General features: G+C 38.6%; 1 protein-coding gene across 6 annotated transcripts in view; it reads right to left on the reverse strand.

Moving 5' to 3' along the window:
- Positions 1 to 23291, reverse strand: part of CTNND2 (catenin delta 2) — an 826820-nt gene that overhangs the window by 518018 nt on the left and 285511 nt on the right. For 5 of the 6 annotated variants that reach the window (XM_069491984.1, XM_069491978.1, XM_069491981.1 and 2 more), the window contains one exon: positions 5192 to 5304. Coding sequence is in view for 5 of the 6 variants with exons in the window: in XM_069491978.1 (XP_069348079.1) it covers positions 5192 to 5304 (113 nt within the window). In the remaining variant the exon portion in view is untranslated. Of the gene's footprint in view, positions 1 to 5191; positions 5305 to 23291 lie in introns of those variants that run through there. The other variant, XM_069491977.1, reaches the window with a different exon arrangement.

Consider the following 23291-nt stretch of genomic DNA (forward strand, 5'->3'; position numbering starts at 1 on the left):
TCCAAAATATGGCAGACTATGGCAGAAACTTAGGCTTGCAAAGAATTCACTAGTTCATATGTGGGAAAGAAAGAACTCCTTGCATGGAGCAACCAAGTTTTTATATTTATTATATTTTGTCCTTTTGGATGTCAATGACTCCAGTCGGAGTCTTGGGGTCTATACTATAAAAATGATGAGGCTAAAGATGATTGCTTTATTGGTTGTCATTATTCTACAGTAAACCATCAGTCCACTGCACATTCAAATACTTTCACTCCTCAGAATCAAAGCTGCAAACTCATTTCAGTCCAAATGCATGCATATATGCATGAAAAATAAAACAGGCTATACATATTAAACTTTTGAATATAATATATATTGCCACAGAATAAAATTTTTCTCTCAAAAACTTTCAGAATTCAGCTTATCGTATATATCTAATATAACCAATTAAAAAGCATTGTATTAGTTCTTTATTACTGCATAACCAATTACCACAAACAATACCCACTGTTTTGGCTAATGGTTTTATAAGTTTTGTAAATTTCAAGAGTGACTGGGTTCTCTGTTGAGGATTTTACAAGGCTATCATCAAAATTTCTGCAGGGCTACTTTCCTTTCTGCAGCTTCTGGGGAATAATTCCTTCCCAGATTCATTCAGATTGTCGGCTGAATTCAGTTCCTTTGGGCTGCAGGACTGAGGTACTGGCTGTGGGCGCAGGATCCTTCTCGGCTGGAAGGTGCCATCTTCACTGCTAGCCACACAGTCCTTCCACCTTCAAAGCCAGCAATAGACATTTTATCTTGTGTCACATCTCTCTAGCTCAGAGTTGAATTTCTGACTTCCTTTGTCTCTGATCTCTAAACCTAGATTTACAGGGCTTGTGTGATTAGTTCAGGCCCACCCAGGTAATCTCTCTCTTAAAGACAACAGGGCCATATAACATAGCACAATTACAGGAGGGAGACCCGTTCACATTCAAATCCCCCGCATTATAGACTGTGAGACACCAACGATAATGGGAACCATGGAGAACATCTTAGAATTCTGCCTACCTCAAGCATCCTTTGGTCAAGTTAATTAACATTTCAAGCTTGTTTCCTCATCTGCATATGTGAAAAATAATACTTATCTTGCAGGCAGTTGTGAGGACTACATGGGTAACATGTAATTGGGAGCTGCTGGGGCTTAACCTAGCGTGACCCCAATCCATGCTCCCCCTCTGGCTACTAAATGCGTAATTTGGTTTTGGCATCAATGTGTACAATCACTGAGGAGGAGTCTGCAGTTTGCGAGACTCCCCCAAGACCCTGGCTGGCCATGTGGAGACCTCTGGGAAATATTTTTTATATACGTTGTACATTATTAGTAATTCATAATATAATTAATATACTATATAGCTATATATACATATGTGTGTATATTTATGGTGAGAGGAGAGAGAGAGAATGTAAATCCTTTCCCTCCCTTCCAGCTCTGCATGCTCATGGTTGAGTCTCTGGTGCCTAGAGATGAGGCCACAGTCTTACGACCATCAGGACAATGCCAGGGGACTCACAGAGAGGTTGACCTAGGGTCATGGTGCCATTGAGACAGCCAAAGCCCCTGTGTGCCCTCAGACTTCATGTTCACTGAGATCATAACTGCCTCCAGTGTTCAAGTCCATTTTAGTCCAATATCCTAGTAGCCTGCTTCTCCACTCATGCAACATGCAATGCATTTAGCACAGTGCCTTGAACTGTGATCCCCCTGACAGTAAAACTGTTGTTCTTCTCTCTCCTATTACTCTGGTCTCACCCAGAGGATTCACGTGTCAGAGCACCACAAATCTTGATGTTCCTGCCTCCAGTCTTGGATGGTTCTTGGAAATCATGGAGGAGGTATGGGACTGAAATGTCTATTTGTAGGAGAAAGAAGGATCCAACCGGTTGGAAGGGTTTGGTCTGACAACAGGTTCTGGGAAAGCCAAGACAGGAAGGAGAAAAGGTACAATTCCTTTCCAGGTGACTGAGAACACTAGATGACCATTGATTGGTCTGAATTCTGGAAACTATGATAGGCATTTGGATATTTACAAAGTCCTATGATGAGTTTAAGACATCACAATGTTTCTAACTGCAGCTACTTATAACCTAGACAGTTGGATGCAGGAGCCGATCTGCTACAAAAATAAGTATCTCCAGATTCCCTGTCCCCCATCTCAGTGTTCTCATTTAGTATCCCATAGACTGCTGTAAAGTTGATTGTTATAAATGCATACTAATAACTTTTTTTTCAGTGAGTTAAAATGTTGATGTGACTACCAGGAAAGAGATCTTAGGAATCAGATGAGGCAACTTCCTACCATCAATAAAGGCAGAGGTGAAACCAAATTACATTTATGAGCCATTTCTACCTGTTATTAATATATACAAATATGTCCCAAAACATTACTTGATTTTATTTTGTTTCCTCTAAGAAACTCTTCCACCTACCTCCCAGTATTATTAAGAGTATGAATCAGAATCTAAATGATTCTGACTTTTTAAACTGTCCTCTTTTTTTAAAAAAAAATTGATATTCTATTTTTGTTTAAATATTTCTTTTGATGTGCTAACTAGGTTAGTCTATCACCTTTAATGAAGATTTGAATTTCCAAAAATGCATTTCTGAAGCTGAGCAAACAAGTAGGTTATGACAAAAAAGAACAGTGAAAGATATGCATTGGTTGTTCTCTGGTGAAATATTAGTAAATTGCTTGCATTATACTAATGCAGATTCATACATTAGAGATTTCCAAAATACAAAATAATTAAGCTTGATATTATATATGGCAAGGAGAAATAATTAGGCTGTGTCATCTTCACTCAACACTGTTATTTGACTCTGATTTATTGATTATATATTATGAGCTGTGAGCTAGTGATACAAGACATAGCATTAAAGGACCAAAAGTTGTCATGGGATCATTTTTTCTGTCTACTTTGGTAGTTCACCGATGTATCTTATTCAGAACACTTTGGGCCTAAGAAAAGAAATCAATTCAAGATAAATCAAATCAAATTAGGGAAGAAGACAGATTTTAAGGAGTTAATGGGTAATCTCATGGATGCAACGTATAAAATGCAGCCAGTTCTAATGACAACTGAACTAGTCTCACTGACTTTCAGAGACCATGTGGTCTCTCTGCTGGGCTGCTCTCTGTCCCCACAGAGTCCTCCACTAGCACACAACCATTAAGGCCACCATCACCTAGCACCCACCATCGATGGCACACATTTGGGGTCACTGATTTCACTTCTCAAGAGTAAGAACCTAATTTCTCACAGGCCAGGCAGATCCATTTGTGGTCCAGTCAGAAACTGGAAATTGAGGCACAGGCTACAACATGGTTCCCCAGGCCTACTCCTACCAGGGGCTGGGGTGGGGTAAAATGTTAAAGGTGGACGATATGCAAAATGTCACATAGAAAGATTAGGAATATGGATTGAAAAGGTAAACAGATCAATAGTGAAGCAACAGGCTTCAAAGCAAACCAGATGTCAATCAGTGGTATGTATACATGAACCTGTAAAGTGTGAAAGACTTAGCTTCTCCTCAGGTGTTCAGCTTTAACAGAAAGCTCTTCAGACACACAACCACATGTAGTAAATCAAACACACACAAATACTATCTTCTCCCTCCCTTAGACTCACCACCTTACAACCAGTCAACCTTATGAAAGCAATTTCAGGTGAACACAATTCACTTTTACTTTTCTGTATCTGTCCTGCTTTAATCTGGATGTTTAGACAAGTCTGTAATGAGTTTAAGACATCATGATACATTTATTTGCTGCAACATATACCCCAGGCAGTTGGATGCAGAAGGAGATGCTTCCACATATCCTAGAAAAGGTTTTGTAATGGAAACTGATGTTCCATCCTTGTTTTTAACCCAGTATGACAACACAGGGTGCAGTGATTTCCATTTAAAGGAAAAAGTGATTACCACTGCCCAACAAAGAAAAGAACAACATTAAAAGATTAATGGCATGTGACTTCAATAGGAAACAGTCCAACTACAAATTTACTCTTACTATGAGAAAATATTTTAGAGCAATGGATACAAAGATATTTTCATTCTTTCCTGGCAACAGGCAGCTACGAGTCCACCAAAGTCACACTATTGCATCTGCAGAGTGGCTGTCTACCCAGGACCAAGAATTCCTGCCTGCTTCCATCTATGAGAGGCCATGTGACTGGTTCTCACCAATGGACTGTGAGTGCAGTGACCCAAAAAGCAATGCAATTGAGGAGGAGGCCATAAAGGATGGCAGGGCCCTCAAGACAGAAGGAGTCTGCGTCCTTAGTCACTGCATGGCAGGGAAGAAGTACCCTGTAAGGCACTCCCTGTTTCAGCCTGTTCCATAAGAGAGAAACAAACTGCTATTGTGTTAAGTCACTTGACTGTTGCAGTTTATTTGCCACCGTAGCTATTGTTTCCTCCAGGAAAATGCAGAGTGCCCAAAACACATCATCAAACCAGATGGTAGGAAAGCACAATGGGTTCTTGAGAAATGGAAGTTAAGCCTTATAAAGCTTCAGTATGTCTCTCGTGCACACATCTACATACACACACCCTCATGTTCTCAAATATGAAAGTTTGGTTCTAAGAAGGATAATTGATTTTGTGGTCATGTGACTAAAAGGTTTTTTTTTTTAGTATTTCATAATCTCAAACAAACCACTAATTGAATAATCATTTCTATTTCTGGATGGGTATATAGTTTTGAACACGGGGAATTGCATGTGTGGTTGATAATCATGGGGCAATTTTGTGTCTTAGCATCGTATATTAGCAAACAAGATAGGTTCTGCCAAAATGTTCTTTCATTTCAGGAACCTGTAACTCTGGATCATTTAGAAAAGAAAGAACTAAACTGAGGGATTGTGATTTGGCGTCTCCTGATTTCCAGCAAGCTGACTGAATGCAAAGCTTGCCTTTGTGTAAAATTATGCATAATTTGCATTCAGGGCAGGCATTAATTTTGTTAAAAGAGTTTCCAATACAAATCGGGCCATTTTGGACACCTTTTGAACATCTTAAATCAGGTCAGTTACAATTTCTCTCCAACATCTGACTGAGTGTTCCAATTCCACTGCCGGGTTTGAAAGGAGAAGATAAACAGCATGATTTACTCTCAGCGGCAACGCAAAGCACAGACAGGGAAGAGAGCAGCGCCGGTACCTGATGCTGCCCATGCTGCCGGTTTCCGATCCAAGCTTGCATCGCTCCAGCTGGCTGGCTACGATCTGCCGCTCAGCCTCCAGCTCGCGGGTCAGCCTCTCAAACTGTAATTCCTGAAAGAAACCCACCAACAAGATAAATTCTATCATCTACAAGGAAGGTGGAATTCAGACCAGAATGACAGGATGGCAGAGGGGAAAAAAATAATATGACTTTCCAAGTTGCCAAATTTGAAAAATGGAGAGTGTGCAATAAAAAAAAAAAAAAAAATTTGAAGCTCAGACAGACTTGTGACCCCACTAGTTGTGGGACCTTGAACAAGCTATTTAATCTAAGTATCTGTTTTATCATCTGTAAAATGAGTTTAAATTACTTATTTCATAAGATGTACATGAGGATTAAATGAGATACCGTCATGAAAAATTAACCTGAGCTAATAGTGTGTTTACTCCCTCCTGGACTTCCGGCTGCTTCTCTGCTGTATACTAATTTGCTCTTCAAATTACTCACATATTATAGATCGAAAAAATAATGCTTTAAAACCTACACTTTTCATGCCTTAAATTCCTGCAGAATGACAATGAAAATTCTACACAGACTAATTACAGGTGCATAACCTTTGGGATTTTTGACATAGCACCTTAAAAAAATAGCGATTTGAACCAATGAAACATGCTTCTACAAAACTGTCTTAAATCCATTGTTGAAGGATTAACTTTAATGAAAAGTTATTTAATCAGAACTTCAAAGATCTCAGCTGTTCCAACTATAGGACTTTTGTACCATATTTTAGTCCTTATGGATTATTTTCTCAAAAACTTAATTTTTAAAATAAACATAATTACAGAAAATCACATATTCTACCTGGAAATTTCAGGAAAATGCTTTACAATGTCACATTTAACTTCTTTTAAAAAATAAGTTATCTGCACAGTTATGTTTTGGAGATGAGAATGCTTTCTCATATTGTATAAGGTGGGGGTCAGTTTTAGAGAACAAAAACTCTCAAAGTTGCAGGCATATATTTTTCTAGAAAATATTTTATTTACCTGTTACCTGGACACTCGGGTGAGATCTCTAACAAGTAGGATCTGGTGTATCCTCTACATATATTAAAAATATCCTTGCTCTTTTCCATAAGAGCAGATTTTTTTTTTTTAATGTTGACATTATTTTGGGAATCTAGGTAAAAGACACTTTGGAAATGAGAGCTCCACTTTCCCTCCAAGGTGTTAAAACTGAGAAAGCATGTTGTTGTTTAAGCTCAAACTTTTAATCTTCTAAAGGCCATCAAGCATTATTGGTAAGAAATTAATAACAAGACATCTGCCCAATGCATTGCATGCATATAACCTCCCCCTTCTCTCTTAAAGTTCTGCTTTTTTTTGGCAGTTCATTTCCATAAACATATCCAAGTTCTAGAAGATTTTTCATTTCCAGACTTTATACCATGTTGTATCTTAAATCTGTCTAACAGTAAACCAACCCAGACCTTTGAGTTAATAACACCTCAAAAAGAAAAAAAAAAAAAAAATCTTAACACTTAAAGACCATACAGAACCCCTCACCAGTAGATGGAAATTCATTATCCGTATTATCTAAAGTGCTTTTGTGTGCTGCATGTTTTCCTGCATTAAAGCAGTTCAACACGGCGAGACAGTTTGGAAATCTGATTCAGAATTCATAAGCCTTGGGCCTCTGCTAGGACAGATGCTGCTCTTGGGTGTGCCTGCTACAGGGTGTGACCTCCCTGTGGTCTTCCTCGTGTCAGTCTTACTTGGAAGGAGGTGATAAGAGATGACTTTTTCTTGGTATGGGTCTGTTCAGGTACTCTATTTCTTCCTGGTTGAGCCTAGGAAGACTATGTGTTTCTAAAAATTTGTCCATTTCCTCCGCATTCTCCAGTTTGTGTGCATAAAGATTTTTGTAGAATTCACAGATGATATCTTGTACCTCTGTAGCATTGGTTGTGATTTCTCCTTTCATGTTCCTAATGGAGGTTATTAGAGATTTTACTTTTGTGCTCTTGGTTAGTCTAGCCAGAGGTGTGTCTAAATCGAAACAGCAATAAAAAACCTTCCCAAAAAGAAAAGCCCTGGTCCAGATGGGTTCACACCTGAATTTTACCATACATACAAAGAAGAACTGGTGCCCATCCTATATAAACTATTCTCCAATATTGAGAAGGATGGAATTCTCCCCAACATGTTCTACCAAGCCAATATAACATTGATACCAAAACCAGGAAAGGATACAACAAAAATAGAGAACTACAGACCAATTTCCCTCATGAATATAGATGCAAAAATTTTCAATAAAATACTAGCAAATCGAATCCAAGTACTTATCAAAAAAATAATCCACCACGACCAAGTGGGCTTCATCCCAGAGATGCAGGGGTGGTTCAACATATGTAAATCTATAAACGTAATTCACCACATAAATAGAAGCAAAAACAAAAACCATATGATACTCTCATTAGATGCAGAAAAAGCATTTGACAAAATTCAACACCCTTTTATGATAAAAACGCTTAACAAAATAGGTGTAGATGGAGCCTACCTAAAAATGATACGAGCCATATATGACAAACCCACAGCCAACATCATTCTGAATGGGGAAAAATTGAAAGCACTCCCACTTAGAACTGGAACCAGATAGGGCTGCCCACTGTCCCCATTACTTTTCAACATAGTATTGGAAGTCCTTGCAAGAGCTATCAAGCAAGAGAGCAAAATCAAGGGAGTCCAAATAGGGAAGGAAGAGATCAAACTCTCACTTTTTGCTGATGATATGATGTTATATCTGGAAAACCCCCAGGATTCAACCATGAGACTCCTGGAATTGATTAACGAATATAGCAAAGTCTCAGGCTACAAAATTAATATACACAAATCAGAGGCATTTATATATACCAATAACAATTGGAAAAACAAATTAAAGACTCAATACCCTTCAAAATAGCAACAAAGAAAATAAAATATCTAGGTATATACCTAACTAAAGAGGTAAAGGACCTCTATAAGGAAAACTATGAAACACTGAGAAAAGAAATAGCAGAACTTGCAAATAGATGGAAAAATATACCATGCTCGTGGATCGGAAGAATCAACATTGTTAAAATGTCTATACTACCCAAAGTGATCTACAGATTCAATGCAATCCCTATTAAATTATCAACATCATTCTTCACAGATGTAGAGAAAATAATTATACACTTTGTATGGAATCAGAGAAGACCCTGTATAGCAAAAGCAATTTTAAGCAACAAAAACAAAATGGGAGGTATTAATTTGCCAGACCTCAAACTATACTACAAGGCTGTGGTTCTTAAAACAGCCTGGTACTGGCACAAGTACAGGGACACAGACCAGTGGAACACAACAGAACTTCCAAATATAGAACCATCCTCATATAGTCACCTAATTTTTGACAAAGCGGGAAAGAATATACTCTGGGGACAAGAATCCCTATTCAATAAATGGTGCTGGGAGAATTGGTTAGCCACTTGTAGAAGACTGAAACAGGACCCACAGCTTTTACCTCTCACAAAAATCAAATCACGGTGGATAACAGACTTAAACCTTAGGCGTGATACAATCAGAATTCTAGAAGAAAATGTAGGAAAGACTCTTATAGACATCGGCCTAGGCAAAGAATTTATGAAAAAGACCCCCAAGGCAATCACAGCAGCAACAAAAATAAATGAATGGGACATGATTAAATTAAAAAGCTTCTGCACAGCCAAAGAAACAGTCACGAGAATAAACAGACCATCTACAGAATGGGAAAAAATTTTTGCATACTACACATCAGATAAAGGACTGATAACAAGAATCTATTTAGAACTCAGGAAAATCAGCAAGAAAAAATCAAACAACCCTATCAAAAAGTGGGCAAATGACATGAATAGAAATTTCTCAAAAGAAGATATAAGAATGGCTAACAAACATATGAAAAAGTGCTCAACATCCCTAATCATCAGAGAAATGCAAATCAAAACCACAATGAGATATCACTTAACCCCAGTGAGAATGGCCTTTATCAAAAAAACCCAAAACAACACATGTTGGCGTGGGTGTGGAGAGACAGGAACACTAATACACTGCTGGTGGGACTGCAAACTAGTGCAACCCCTGTGGAAAGCATTATGGAGGTATCTTAAACAGATTCAAGTAGACCTGCCATTTGACCCAGCAATCCCATTACTGGGCATATACCCAAAGGAAAAAAGGTCATTCTGTAACAAAGACACATGTATCCGAATGTTTATAGCAGCACAATTCACAATAGCAAAGATGTGGAAACAACCCAAACGCCCATCAATACATGATTGGATTAGTAAGCTGTGGTATATGGAATATTACTCAGCTATACAAAATAATGAAGATACGACATCTCTATGGTTCTCCTGGAGAGAGTTGGAACCCATTACATTAAGTGAAGTATCCCAAGAATGGAAAAACAAGCATCACATGTACTCACCAGAAAATTGGTTTCCCTGATCATCACCTAAATACACATCTGGGAACGACACCAATCGGATATCAGACTGAGGTGGGGGGTGGGGGAGGGGATGGGTGTATGCCTACACAATGAGTGCATTGCGCACCGTTTGGGGAATGGTAACACTTGAAGGTGCTGACTCGGGAAGGGGGAGGTGGGGAAGGGAGGGATATATACCTATAGGATGGGTGCAACGCGCACTATCTGGGGAACAGACACGCCTGGAGCTTTGACTTGGGGGGAAAGGCGGTACATGGGCAACGTATGTAACCTGCAATTCTGTATCCCCCATAACAATAAGATGAAATAAAAAAAAAAAAAAAGAGATGACTTTTTCATTTGCAAGCTGCCTTCCCAAGGACCAGAATTTCCAGTGCTCTTCAACCCTTTGTGCAGATCCGTATTTCCGCCTGGCTTCAATTCCCTTGTCTGAGGACCCTAGTTGTTCTTGTACTGTGGTTCTTTGGGTGAAGAAGTCTCCCAGCTTGACAGAACTTAAAAAGGGATTTATCTTGTCCCCATTTGTGAAAGACAATTTTGCTCCACTGTTGTTTCACTTGCACTTATTATGACCAAAAAAAAAAAAAAAAAAAAAAAAAAATCTATGGAATCCTTAACTTTGTTTCTCTGTATACCCATATGGTGGGATTTTCTCTGCTTTTAAAGATTTTTCTCTTTATCATTGGCACTGGGCAATTTGATGATGATGTTTCCTGGTGTAGTTTTCTTCATGTTTCTTATGTTTGGGGTTCACTGGGCTTCTTGGATCTCTGAATTTATAGGTTCCATCAAATTTGAATTTTTTCAGCCATTGTTTTTTCAAAAAATGTTTTTTCTTCTCCACTACCTCCTGTTCTTCAGTTACATCAATTAAATGTGAATTAGGCCACTTGGAACTGTTCCACAGCTCACGGGGTCTCTTTTCATTTGAGTTATTTTTTCTCTTTGTGTATCATTGTGGGTAGTTTCTACAAGTGTATTCAAATTAACTAATCTTTTCTTCTACAACATAAGATCTGCCATTAATCTCATTCGGACATTGATGATCAAATATCTCTAGAAGTTTCATTTAGGGGTTTTTGTCTTTCATGACTTGACTTCACTTTTTGAATATGTAGAATACGCTTATACGAACTGTTTGAATGTCCTTATTTGTTAATTCTAATACCTGTGCCAGTTTCAGCTGGCTGAATTTTCTCCTCAGTTATGGATCATATTTTCTGCTACTCTGGACAAGCGGTAACCTTTAAACAGAACATTTGGAATTTTACCTTGTTGGTAGGTTCTGAATATGTTTGTATTCCCATAAATATCTTCAGCTCTGTCCTGAGACACATGAAGTTATTTGGAAACAATTTGATACTTTTGAGTCTTGCTTTCACGATTTGTTAGGAGGAACAGAAAAGCGCATATCTAAGGCTACTTACCCTGTACTAGCCAGGCCAGACCTTTCTGAGAGACCAACTCAATCCCCCATGGATTATGGGGTCTCCCAGCTTGGCTGGCTGGTGCTGGCACATGTTCCCAGCCCTGTGCACCAGGGATATTTCCCTGGCCTCTGCGAGCTTCCTTGCAAAGAGGGGCTGCTCAGTTCTCTATTGACGATGAGAAGGGGGCCCTCTGCAGATTGCCCTTCTGGTATCTGGACTTGTGAACTCCAGCCCCCTTTTACCTCCCTGGACTCCCAGTGCTGTCTCCCCTATTCAGGCTCTGTTTGTGTTCCCCTTTCTGCGCTGCAGGGGGAAACTCTCCCAGGCAGTAATTTCCTAACTCACCCCAAGTCAAGGGTATAAGGCTTATAGGGAGGGCTGTCTTGGCCTCAGCACACCGTTGGAGCTAGGAACTCTCAGGACTCTCCCTTGCCATGGTAATACGTTTGGAATTGATAACTAAGCCTATGATAGGGAACAAGAAGGGCTGGAACTGAGGCTTTCAAATCTGGGACAACTGATTGGTTTTTCAACTGAGGACTGATTTTTCTCTTTGGTATGGGCCGTTCCTGTGGCCTAAAGGCGCCTAGAGCAGCCAGAGTATCTTCACAAGAGTGGACGAGTTTCTCTTGCACCCAAGGGATCCTTACGCTGTGGTTTGGGTGGAAAGATGGCAACATGCAGTTCTAACACAGTTTGGTGTTTGAGAGAGAACAGATCTCTCAGAACTGAATGAGCCCCTGGGTTTCTCAGAGAATTTGAGATGGAACAGCATTCAAGGGAGGGATGTTGCCAATAATGCCAGGTGAATATACAAGAAATTAACTGGAAAAATGAAAGCATGGGGATGTATTCAGTGACATTTGTAATACTGGTTATAAGTGAAGGTAAGGTATTAAATTAATTCAGTGAAGGTGAGACTATAAAGAAAGAAGAGAGAAGAAAGATCTGTAAAGGTTATGCAGATTTGGAGGGTATAAGAAACAATAGAAGTAAGGCAAATAAATAAAAGAATAGCCTTGGGGCAAAAGAACACTAGTATGGTCTTTTCCTGGGTAGTTCCAATGGCCAAGGGGTGATGTAAATCAGGCTATAAAAAGTGTAATACAGGAACTGTCCAGAGACATGACGACTTCATGGGAATTTAGAGTAGCTGGTGTTTCAGAGAGAATATCCTATGGTAAAAGAAGTTTTAAGAAAAACCAAAGTAATGTTGGAGAACCTAAATCTCCCTACTGTGTGGAAATTACTTTGTTTTAGAGATCATAAAAATTCATAAAATTATCTGATCGATTATGCCAAAGTTCCTTAAAATTTACAGAGAGCCAGATTTAATTGGTGTCACTCCCAGAATAGCATATTGTTGAGTCATATTATGCATTAGGATTATTATAAGAAAAATTATCATACAGTTTTATAACTTTTTCCTAAAGATCCTAAATTAATGATTTATTTGCTTTAATTAAATATATTTTATTACTATATGTTTTTAAGTGGATAAAAGCATGTAAAGTCTCTTGAGGGGGCTTAGCTAACTCAGTATGAAAACTGAAATCAGAAAACTCATACTCATAGTTTCATTAATTCCTACAGTAAATATTTTATTTAATATTGTGATGTAGCATTAGTTAGAATGGTGTGAGCTAAATTTGAGGAAGTGTAAACATTTATTATTGTTAAATCTTAACAATGGTGAGTCTTCTTCACTGCTATGGTCTGAATGTTTGTGTCCCCACCAAAATTCATGTGTTGAAATCTCAACCCCCAAGATGACAGTATTAGGAGATGGAGGATTATGGGAGATATGATGATTATATTATAAAAAGGAATGAGGGAGCTCATTGTCCCCTTCTACCGTGTGAGGACACAGAGAGAAAGAGCTGTCTGTGAACCAAGACGGCGCTTAGTTGGGCTCTCACCAGACACCAAACCTGTCTGCACCATGATCTTGGACTTCTCAGCCTCCATAACTGTAAGAAATAAATTTCTACGTATAAGCTATGCAGTTAATGGAATTTTGTTACAGCAGCCTGAACAGACTATGACAAAATGCACATGATATTTATTGTATGCTTTCATTTCCATTAATACACGACATTTTATTTTCCCTAAGTTAACAACTTGGATCTTTGTGTTTCTTTGCTTAGTTTTCTTTATATAACACTTAATACTAATCAAACCCCAAACTCCCCCCATTTGTATAAATCTTCTCTCAACACAAACACACAAAATAATTATGTCAGTAGCAGCTACTGGTGAAATCTCTTCTGCACCTCTGACCTGCCCCAACCTGGCCTGGCTGCCTTCTCTGCACAGCTATCTTCTGGGATGTCCATTCATCTCCATGGTGGGATTTCCTCTGTTTCTCTCTTCTGTGCTTTCCTGTCTCCCCCACCAGTTGTCTACTTTCCTCGGGGAAAATGTCTTCCCAGATAGAAAGAATGAATGGGAGGCTATTTTTTTTTTTTTTTTTTTGAGAGTTGCACATCTTATGTTTTTATTCTTCTCTCACACTTAGTTAATGGGCTGGGTAAAGAAATAGAGAATTCTAGGCTGGAAATCATTTCCCCTTAGAGTTTTGAGACAATGTTTCATTATCTTCTACCCTCCAATGTTGCTATTTAGAAGTGTGAAAACTTTTAGAGGCTTGATTTTTTTTTTTAATGAAATCTGCTTTTACTTTCTCCAGAAAACTTGTTTCATCCTCTCTGGGTCACTAGTGTTCTAAGCTTTTATGATGATATGTCTTGATATAACTCTATTTTTAGACATTTTGCTGGACATTTAGTGGGACCTTTCAACCTAGAAATACATTGTTTAGTTTTAGGAAATTCTATTGAAATTTTTTTTATGCTTTTCTCCCTCCTTTTAAAACATTTTTCTTGTTACTGTTGTTTTCTTCTTTAACTCTCATTATTCAGATGCTAAAATCTACATGGGTCCTCAAACTTTCTTCTCTTAATCTTCTCTTGTACTTTTCCATCGCTTTTTACCTTCTGGAAAGTTTCCTCACTTTAATCATATAAGTCTGTAATGAGTGAATCATTGCTGTTATTGTGCTTTGATTTCTAAGAGTTAGCTTTTATTCTCTGAGCATTCTCTTTAATTAGCATCTGGTATTTATTTAATGGATAGAAAATCATCTCTTTTCTTCCTCCATGATATTAATGTTGTTGTTGTCTTTGTTTTCTTCTCTGTGCATAGTTCCTATTTTACAGTGATTTTCTGTTTGTTCTGGAATCCATCTTTCATGGCATAGCTCTTTGAAAGTATTTCACGTTCTCTAGCAGTCTGCTCCTATCTGCCTGTAGGGGTGAGAGCCGATCGGACCTTGTCCGAGTGGGGCTTGTTAGCTGCGCCCTTCCAGGAGAAGCGTTGGGTGTGTTCATGCAGGAACCGTGTAGAACTCCCAGCAAAGACTCCTCCAAGCTCCAGCTTTGAGTGTAAATCTGTGGCTGCCCTTCTTCCACAAACTGTGCAGGGCTACATCTAGGTGAGGGTGAAGTGGGGGGTGCAAAATTTAGCAAGCAAAATTTTATTTATTCAATGCCTCACTTTAAACACTCATTCTTGAGGTCCCTCAGTCAAAAGAATCTTTACTTCACCCCCTCCCAGGAATCAACCTCTGGTCTTCGCCATGGTGGGGTAGGGGATTTGGGGTCCAACTGATATCTAAACAGGTTTGCAGCCAATCTCCAGCTTGTTGCTGTACTGATGCCCCGTTTCCCAACCTCCAACACCTTTGAAAGGATTTCCTGTATAAATTGGTCCACGTTTTAATTTACCCCACTGCTTAGAACGCCATTCTTTAAGATGTGATGAGTCATTTCCCACTTTGTCCATCTGTCATATTTTATCAGTTCTGAGACCCACATTTTTATACTTTAATATCTCTGGGCTTACTAGCTCTCAGATTGGGATGGCATACATTTAATAGTGTGTGATAGTTTATTGGCAGTATATCACTTTCTTCATATGACTTTAAGTAATTCTAACAATTGATGCCTCTCAAACTTGGAGAAGAATGGTTCTTTATTCACCTACTCTCTATGTTTATGGGGTTATATCCCTTTTTAAGAAATCCCATGACCATTTTGGCAAGGGGGCAGGGGTTAATACAGGGTTCAAACTCTTTGTTTGGAGGTCAGATCATTTTGTGAAAGAACTTGGCAATCTCAGGGCAAAGGGTGAACCTAAAACATCCCACATCTTTGTACCATCTGCTGAACTCCCTAAGCTAGAATATCCTAATTTGCATAAATTGGTCTCTCTGCTCTCCTTCCAAGCATAACCATATCCCACACCAAGGTGCTGGTCATGTTCCTGGTTAGAAAGATTTAAAGAATGTCTGATACTTCAAGTTTCAGTCAACTTTCCTCTGTGCCCTCTATTTCCGGAATTTGGGTTCATATGTGGTTCTATTTTGAGAGAATCCCTGGGTCAGTAACAAAGATAGCAATCATTCTCTAGGCCTGAGGCCATTATGGGAGCATTCTGTTAACAACTCAAAACTTCTTGGGGACTGATGTCTTGACACCATTTTCGCGCCTGCTGTTGGCTTCATTTGATGGCTGCTGTGCCTGTCTGATGATCCATCCACTTGATCTACACCTCTGCCCCACCTTGACCTCTCCCTCTTCCCTGCTTAAGCCTGACCATTGCCTAATACACACATTGGCTCCTGCAAGAGTCTTAGCAAATTTTCTATTTCCTCCAGAGACTCACCACCACCTCCAATATTTCTTTCACTCTCTCCTTGCCTTGCCCATCCCATCTGCAGATGAGACCTGCTTCTCAGAAGCACCAATGCTAACACAATCAAGTTGGCTATATGTAAAATAAGAGCATGAAAGATCATTGCTGTTTTTTCTTCAGAAGCTAAGATTCAATGGTTTAATGGAGTCTGACTTAGTAATGATGCTTGCAATAATGGAGCAAAATGACTGTTCGAGCATTTTGAAGTATTTCATTAGAAAGTCGATTATGGTCATTTTCATTGTCAAGACTTTTTCCTCAGATATTCTTCTACCTAGGAAAGGGTCAGAGTACAGGATTGTGGTTTCTCTGTCTCTGTGTAGGTGGGCTCTTGCTCCCTGGTGCCTTTCACCTCTGCACCCATCTCTGCACAATCTATACCATTAAGTAATCCTGGGTGATATTTTTACTCACATCACTTTTAATTCTCATTTCACATGAATGAGTTGACTTCATGGCCACACCCCTTGGCAATGCTAATTTCATCCCACAGAGACATGTTGCAAAGCCAAGTCTGAAGGGAAAATGGCACAAATGACAGGGTAATAATTGGAAGCCTACAACAAACTGTCCAACAAATCTGAAAAGAACAAGCCATAATGTCAAGATGGAATGGAACAAATCAATGTCAACTGTAAAGCCGTGTAGAACTCGTTGGTGAGTCAAAAACTATGGCAAAGAGCTGTCCACGAAAGTTTACAAAACTGACAGATTAATGTTTTAAACAACTACAATGTCATCCTGGGTTACCTAGCAAGACAGCAGATGACAGGGATCAGCGCTCTGAAGCAGAATCATAGGCACCTTTCCAGAACAGTTTCTATACAATAAAAATGTAACAAAACACCTCTTTCTAACCAATTCCTTCATTCTGTGGGATGCCTTCTTCTTTTGCTCTGCCATTTTATCTTTCCAAATACCTTGTTAGCCAAATAAACTATGTTTACCACAGTTATTTAATTCATCTAAATGATAGGACTCCAAGGGATAAAGAAGGCCACATTTTTTGGCATTTCCACACAATGTAAAATTCTATTAGGTTTCATTAAAAATTTAGTAGTACTATTATATTGGTGACTCTTAACTATTCACAGTAATCTCTACAACTATACTTTAATGCCTGGTACCTCCCCCAGAACTACAGAATAAAAATTTATAGCTAATAGAGCTCTAGTATGTGCATTTTGAAAGTTTTCTACTAGTTTTTTTTTTTTTTTTTTTTTTGCCCATACCTGATTGGGAATGACTATTCCACTTATGACAATATCACATAAGAATGGCATTAATATTTTAAATATTTACTTACCACGTACCCTGCTCTGCTAAGTACTTTACATGCATTAACTTATTAATTCCTCACACTGACCCAGTAAGGTAGGTATTTGATTGTCTAAAATGTCTCACACTTAAAAATGTTATGTAGCTTCTCTAAAGATTAGCTGGGACTAGCACTAGAAGTCTAACCCAAACTAAGTGTGCGGAACCCCATTGCTTCAAAAACTCCAGGACTATTTATTAATATCTTCATTGTTTGAGCGGAGGCTATAGAACCAGGAACAACACAGCCAAATGAATAAAATAAATTTCTTTAATAAGGAAGGATTCTAGCTCATCATTTCATGCTTGCTTTTATGTCAGTTTTCTCCACTTGCCTGGAAATAAAATATTAGAATTATTATTTACAGCCATAGAAAGAATTATACTTATTGTACTGTTCAAGTTCACTCTAAAACTGAAATATTTCCTTCTAATAATGGCCCTTAACTTTTAAGAGGGGCAATGCCAAACTCAGATATGCTCAACAAGGTCAATGAAAATAGTGAGGAGGCAGCTCCAACACTCTTGCCTATGTTTCTACCTAGTGGAGAAAGCAGCCTTCCAATATTCAAAGGGTGAAAGAGGAAGCAGCATAACCCCAGGCTCAGCCCAAACTGATGATGTGCATCCCCTCAAACGGGCTTCGCATATGTTCAGTCTGCACTCATTGCTCCAAGCATCCGTTTCCTCTTCCCCACTTTCTTCCTTTCCCTCAAGTCTAGGGGCAGTGCCTTTGCCTTTCAATTTTACAGTGATGGAACACAACCGCACTTCATTTAACTGCCATCAGTTCTGTATGAGTGCATTCCTGACCTCTGCCTCACTCTCTCCACCTGGGAAGAACTGACTATCATACTCACAGCACCAACAATACTTTATTAAATCCACTTGACCACATGCCTGTCCTCTCCCCTGGGCCACGCATGTCTTGATGGCAGGAACCAGCCTTTGCAGTATCACCTTCATCTCACTTAGCACAGAGTGGACTCAGTACATGAGGAATGGAGGGATAGATAAGTGCATTAATGGATGACTTCAACAAATGAAAATTTTGGATCACTACGAGAAAGTGTGCAATGGTGTAGAGCAAACACAAAACGTTATCTGAGAAAATGTACAACATGAGGTTAAAGTACTTTTGTGGCACATCTAATGCAAGATTTCTATGATCTTTTCCCATAAATTGTTCTTTCTCATTCTTGCCTGTATGCTCTCTTGCACTTTATCTCTCTCAATCTCTGTCTCTCTCTCATGTGTGTATACACACATGCTCACACAGACACACACACACACACACACACAGGATTGTATATCTTTTGTATCGCTAAACTGCTTTAGGAGGAATGCAACTCCAAACAGAAATATTTGAGTGACAAAAGGATAACGTTTATCCTTTCTCACTGGACACTCTTCATTGAAACTTGAATAGCTAAACGTTTACATCAGTGGAATAATCATATGTGCTCTCATTGTCAAACACCACCAGCATTTCCCTTGACCTATTGCCAGCATTTTACTCTGATGGCCTCTTCTTCCCTCCTGGAACAAATTCTTCTGTTGGTTTCCAAGACACCGTCTCCTGCTTTCCTTCCCACCTCTCCAGATGCTCTTCTCACCTTCTTGTTTTCCTCTGTGACTGTCTCTTTCTCTCTTAAGCCACCGTTTTACTCATGATTTTTTTAGAGTTCTATTTTCTTACACTTTCTCTGAATAATCTCACTCATTCCCACAGCCTCCATGACTAGCTCTTGGTATTTATCCAGTTGGTCTCTTTGCCACGCAGTCCCCAACACCAGAGGTTCACATCCAAAACCAAGATCAACCAAAACATGCAAACCTACTTGTGCTCCTTTGTTTTCCTATCTCACAAAATGACACCATCATTTACTCAAATGGCCTAATCCTAAAATGTGTGTATCTTTCTGGACTCTGTCCTCTCCAGAGACACATAACAAGTCATCCCTAATCTGTCCACTGAGTGATCCACTGGCACAGCCCCAGTTCTAAGCCACCGATATCTCTTGCCTAGATTCCTATCCTCAGTCTCCTAATTAGAGGATCTGCCTTTGCTCCTGTTTGATTTCAATCTGTTCTCCAAAATATAGCCAAAAATTATCTTTAGAAATAACAAAAATGATCATGTCATTCATTTGTTTAGAAACTTTTAGAGGCTATTTATTTCCCAAGATAAAAATGATTTGTTCCTAATATTTAACCCTTCAATGGCTCAACATTTTTTAACATTAAATGAAATATTCCCTACCACAAGCACCAACATCTGTCTCTCTGAAAATTTTATATTAATTTGAGCAATTTAATATGTTGATCAAATCTTATTGGTTGTCCCTATTCAGTTTTCTTTGTTTATATAAAAACATAGACTCTCAAATGTTAATATAGTATTATTAATTTGAAATTATAGATATAACCTAAAACAACTAAAACTTCTCACCACATCTTCTTTCAAACTGTTGTTTAATAGTTTCCACTGGTTACTGACTACCATCCAGTTCCTCCCATCTTCAAAGCTATTCTTCCTTTTGTGGCCACCAAGAAATGTACGTAACACTTTTCAGAGTGAGGAAGAAGACTGTTCTCACTTTTGAGAAAAGCCTCTTAGAGACTCGCTTTCTACTGACCTTGCCTCCAAACTGTGAAATCTACATTTAAAAAAAAAAAAACCGAATCGTAAAATTGACATTTTCAGATACTTTTATCCTACATCATTGCATGGCAGAATAATTCATTTTCTCATCATTTCACTTCCTTGCTAACATAAAATTTTCTAACAAATTTCACCAGTAGCTCTTTAAGCTCTGTGAGCATTTCAAGAATGTTTCATGTATATTCAGTGGCTCCACATTCCCAGAGAGTTAAATAATTTGATCACTGGAAAACAAAACTTGCCCCCAACAATATGGTGATATTGCTGAATTTTTCTTCAGAACCACAATATCAGCATTTTCTGGTACACAAATGAAATGCCAAAGGAGCACCACCTGCTCACTGACAGCAACCGCAGGTGTGTGTTGAACCCTTCATGCTTATTTGCCAGGCAGCAAATCACAAGTTCCAATTATTTGTGAGTTATTATCACGTTTTATTCCACAGCAAGAATGATGCTATCTTCTTCAACCAAATCACTTGTAGCTACTATATATTAGGTGTCAAATAAACATTTATGGAATGATAGGGCAACAGATACTTATGTACAAAGTATTCTGCAAGGTGCTGAGAGACACAGGCAAGGAAAACTTGGGCACAGATTTAGTTCAGGTATGGATCCTGCTGACAGTTTTCAGTCTGGAAGAGTTGACATCTGTACGTCATTAACTAGAATATGAATAAAATTCTAACTTGTGTTGAAAGAGATATAAGTGAATTTCAAAGACAACTTCCCATTAGAAAAAAACTCCCCAGAAGGGAATGGGGAGAGGAAGAAATCAGGGGCAATGCCAAATCCGAGGTTGATAAGGAGACATTATTATCTGACTACATGACAGGGTGGAGGAATGTCTTACAGATGAAAACAACAGCATCATGACTTAAGGCTCAGAATTGGACAAACGCTGAATATGTATGGATGTGTTTCAGGAAGTAAATAGAGTTAATTCTGATTGGAATGTAGGCCCAGACTGAATACCAGGCAAATAAATTAGGAATTTGACATAAATAAAAGGCTGAAATTCAACAACAATCCTGATTTTATTCATTTATTGAATCTGATGCACCATCTCATCTATTTCCATACTCCAAGGGAGAAGCCCTTTGAACTCTTATTGAATTCATTTATTTCACTGACAAGAAAATAGTTAATAAAATTTAACTCATTTTTTGACATTTGAGGGTCAATAGTGTAAATATGGATCTTGTACTATATTGCACTACAAAGATGTTAGCTTGCTTGTCCCTAAATGTCCCTGTCATCTGCAGAGCTTTTTCATAATTAGGTGAACACAATAAAGTCCTCTGGGGTTGTGGACACAGAGAGCTATTGGCTCTCACAACCAAAGAGATAGTCTCATTTTCTTCGACTTCATTTATGTTGCTGACATTTTTCCACCCATTTTTTGTGTGTGTGTGTGTGTATGTTTCAGAGCTTCTGTTCCTCATTGTCTCTAAGGTGTTTTTATTGTTTTGTTTTGTTTTTGACAGAGTCTCACTCTGTTGCCCAGGCTAGAGTGCCATGGCGTCAGCCTAGCTCACAGCAACCTCAAACTCCTGGGCTTGAGCAATCCTCCTGCCTCAGCCTCCCAAGTAGCTGGGACTACAGGCATGTGCCACCATGCCTGGCTAATTTTTTCTATATATATATATATATATATATATATATATTTAGCTGTCCATATAATTTCTTTCTATTTTTAGTAGAGATGGGGTCTCACTCTTGCTCAGGCTGGTCTCAAACTCCTAAACTCAAACAATCCACCCGCCTCGGCCTCCCAGAGTGCTAGGATTACAGGCGTGAGCTACCACGCCCCCCGGCCGAGGGTGGTTTTTAATTGCTACTGTCACATCCCCTCTTGATGGAGGTGCCTAAGTTACCATAGGGCTGACACCAGGTAAGAGGGAGTTAATGTTAAAATTATACCCTAACATATTGCATAAGAGTTTCATTAGCTGTATAAAAACAGCTATATTGTTACTGTAATTATTTTATCTTCACAATGATCCAGTGAAGGATTTAGGATATGAAATATAATCCATTTGCATAAAGAAGAGTGAACTGGCAATCAGAGAGGTTAAGTGAATAATTGAAGATTACTCAGCCATATAGCAGAGACAATACAGTGACAGCTGGCCCAAAGGTCCTTCCTATTTTTGGTAAGGTATGTAATATGTATATGCATGCCAACTCTTTTATTTCATCTATGAAATATATTTCCCCACTGCTTAGGTAGTAACATATTCAAAACATGAACATTCTTATATTAGCTTGTTTAATCCGTATGGGACAACAGGATCTGATGCTACTGTTCATTTCTTACAATACTGTGCATTTAATTAAAAGAAAACATTCTCTTTGCTAAAGTAGCTTAATGATTTGAACATTTCAGTGTGATCTATTCTCAGATCAACTTCAAAAGACTAAATTTAAACCTGTCTTCAAGCTGTGAAGGTTTTAGTTTCTTTCTTTTTATTTTTTATTTTTTGTTCCCTTTTGAAATTGCTCTGTTGGGAATGAAGTAAGTACAGCCTAACAAGGGACAGATCCATTTTTGTATCCTGATAATCAAACAAGAACTTGGAGGAAGGTAGTAGTGATCAAGGTACCACTGTCGATATAGTTCATATATGTCAGAGCAAAATGATCTGTGACCAGCATATTCCTTCCATAGTCATCACCCTTCCACATCTACTCCAGTGTGTGGAAGCTTCTTAATAGATGTGCATTACGAGTTTGCAGGCTTATTTTCAGTCATAAAGAATAGTGTACCAGATGCTCCTGGTACACTGAATTTGTCACACTGTAGACAAGCTAATATCATTATGTGAGACCACGGGGGAAAAAATAAAAGATTCACATTTAATCCATATTAACTACCAGGAGACCCATCAAGACAGTTGGGCTAGCTCATGATACAGCAGCTTCTAGCAAATTAGCAGCCCATAACAACTTAGTTATAATGAGCTGCAAGATCTTACACCATAAGCTCAACTCCATTAAAGTGAATTCAAGTACATGAATTCATGTACAAAGTATAACCTTAACATCTGTCTGTGCTTAGCCAATATTTTGTTTATGCGTTTTTAGGAACAGCCAAATTATTTTCTGTGTCCCCTGAAACTAGGTACTGTAATTCCATCGACTGCAGCTCTACCTGATAGAGAAGGCAGGTCCGATCAACACTCACCTCCCTGGCCGCAGTGCCGGGTGGCAAGCTGCCCCTAATTCCAGCAGCTGTTTTGTACATATTAAGCCAATTTTTCCCCAAACAATTTTCCCTTGCTATACAAGTGGGAAAAGCCATAGTCTGGTCAGAAATTAAACAGTCAAAAAGACATGCGTATTTAATAAATACTGTAGAACTGGTATTTATAGTTAAACCAAATGACTTAAATCGTATCCTACTACTTCAGCATGGAGAACC

This window comes from Eulemur rufifrons, chromosome 17, assembly GCF_041146395.1.
Source record: "Eulemur rufifrons isolate Redbay chromosome 17, OSU_ERuf_1, whole genome shotgun sequence".
Lineage (NCBI taxonomy): Eukaryota > Metazoa > Chordata > Mammalia > Primates > Lemuridae > Eulemur > Eulemur rufifrons.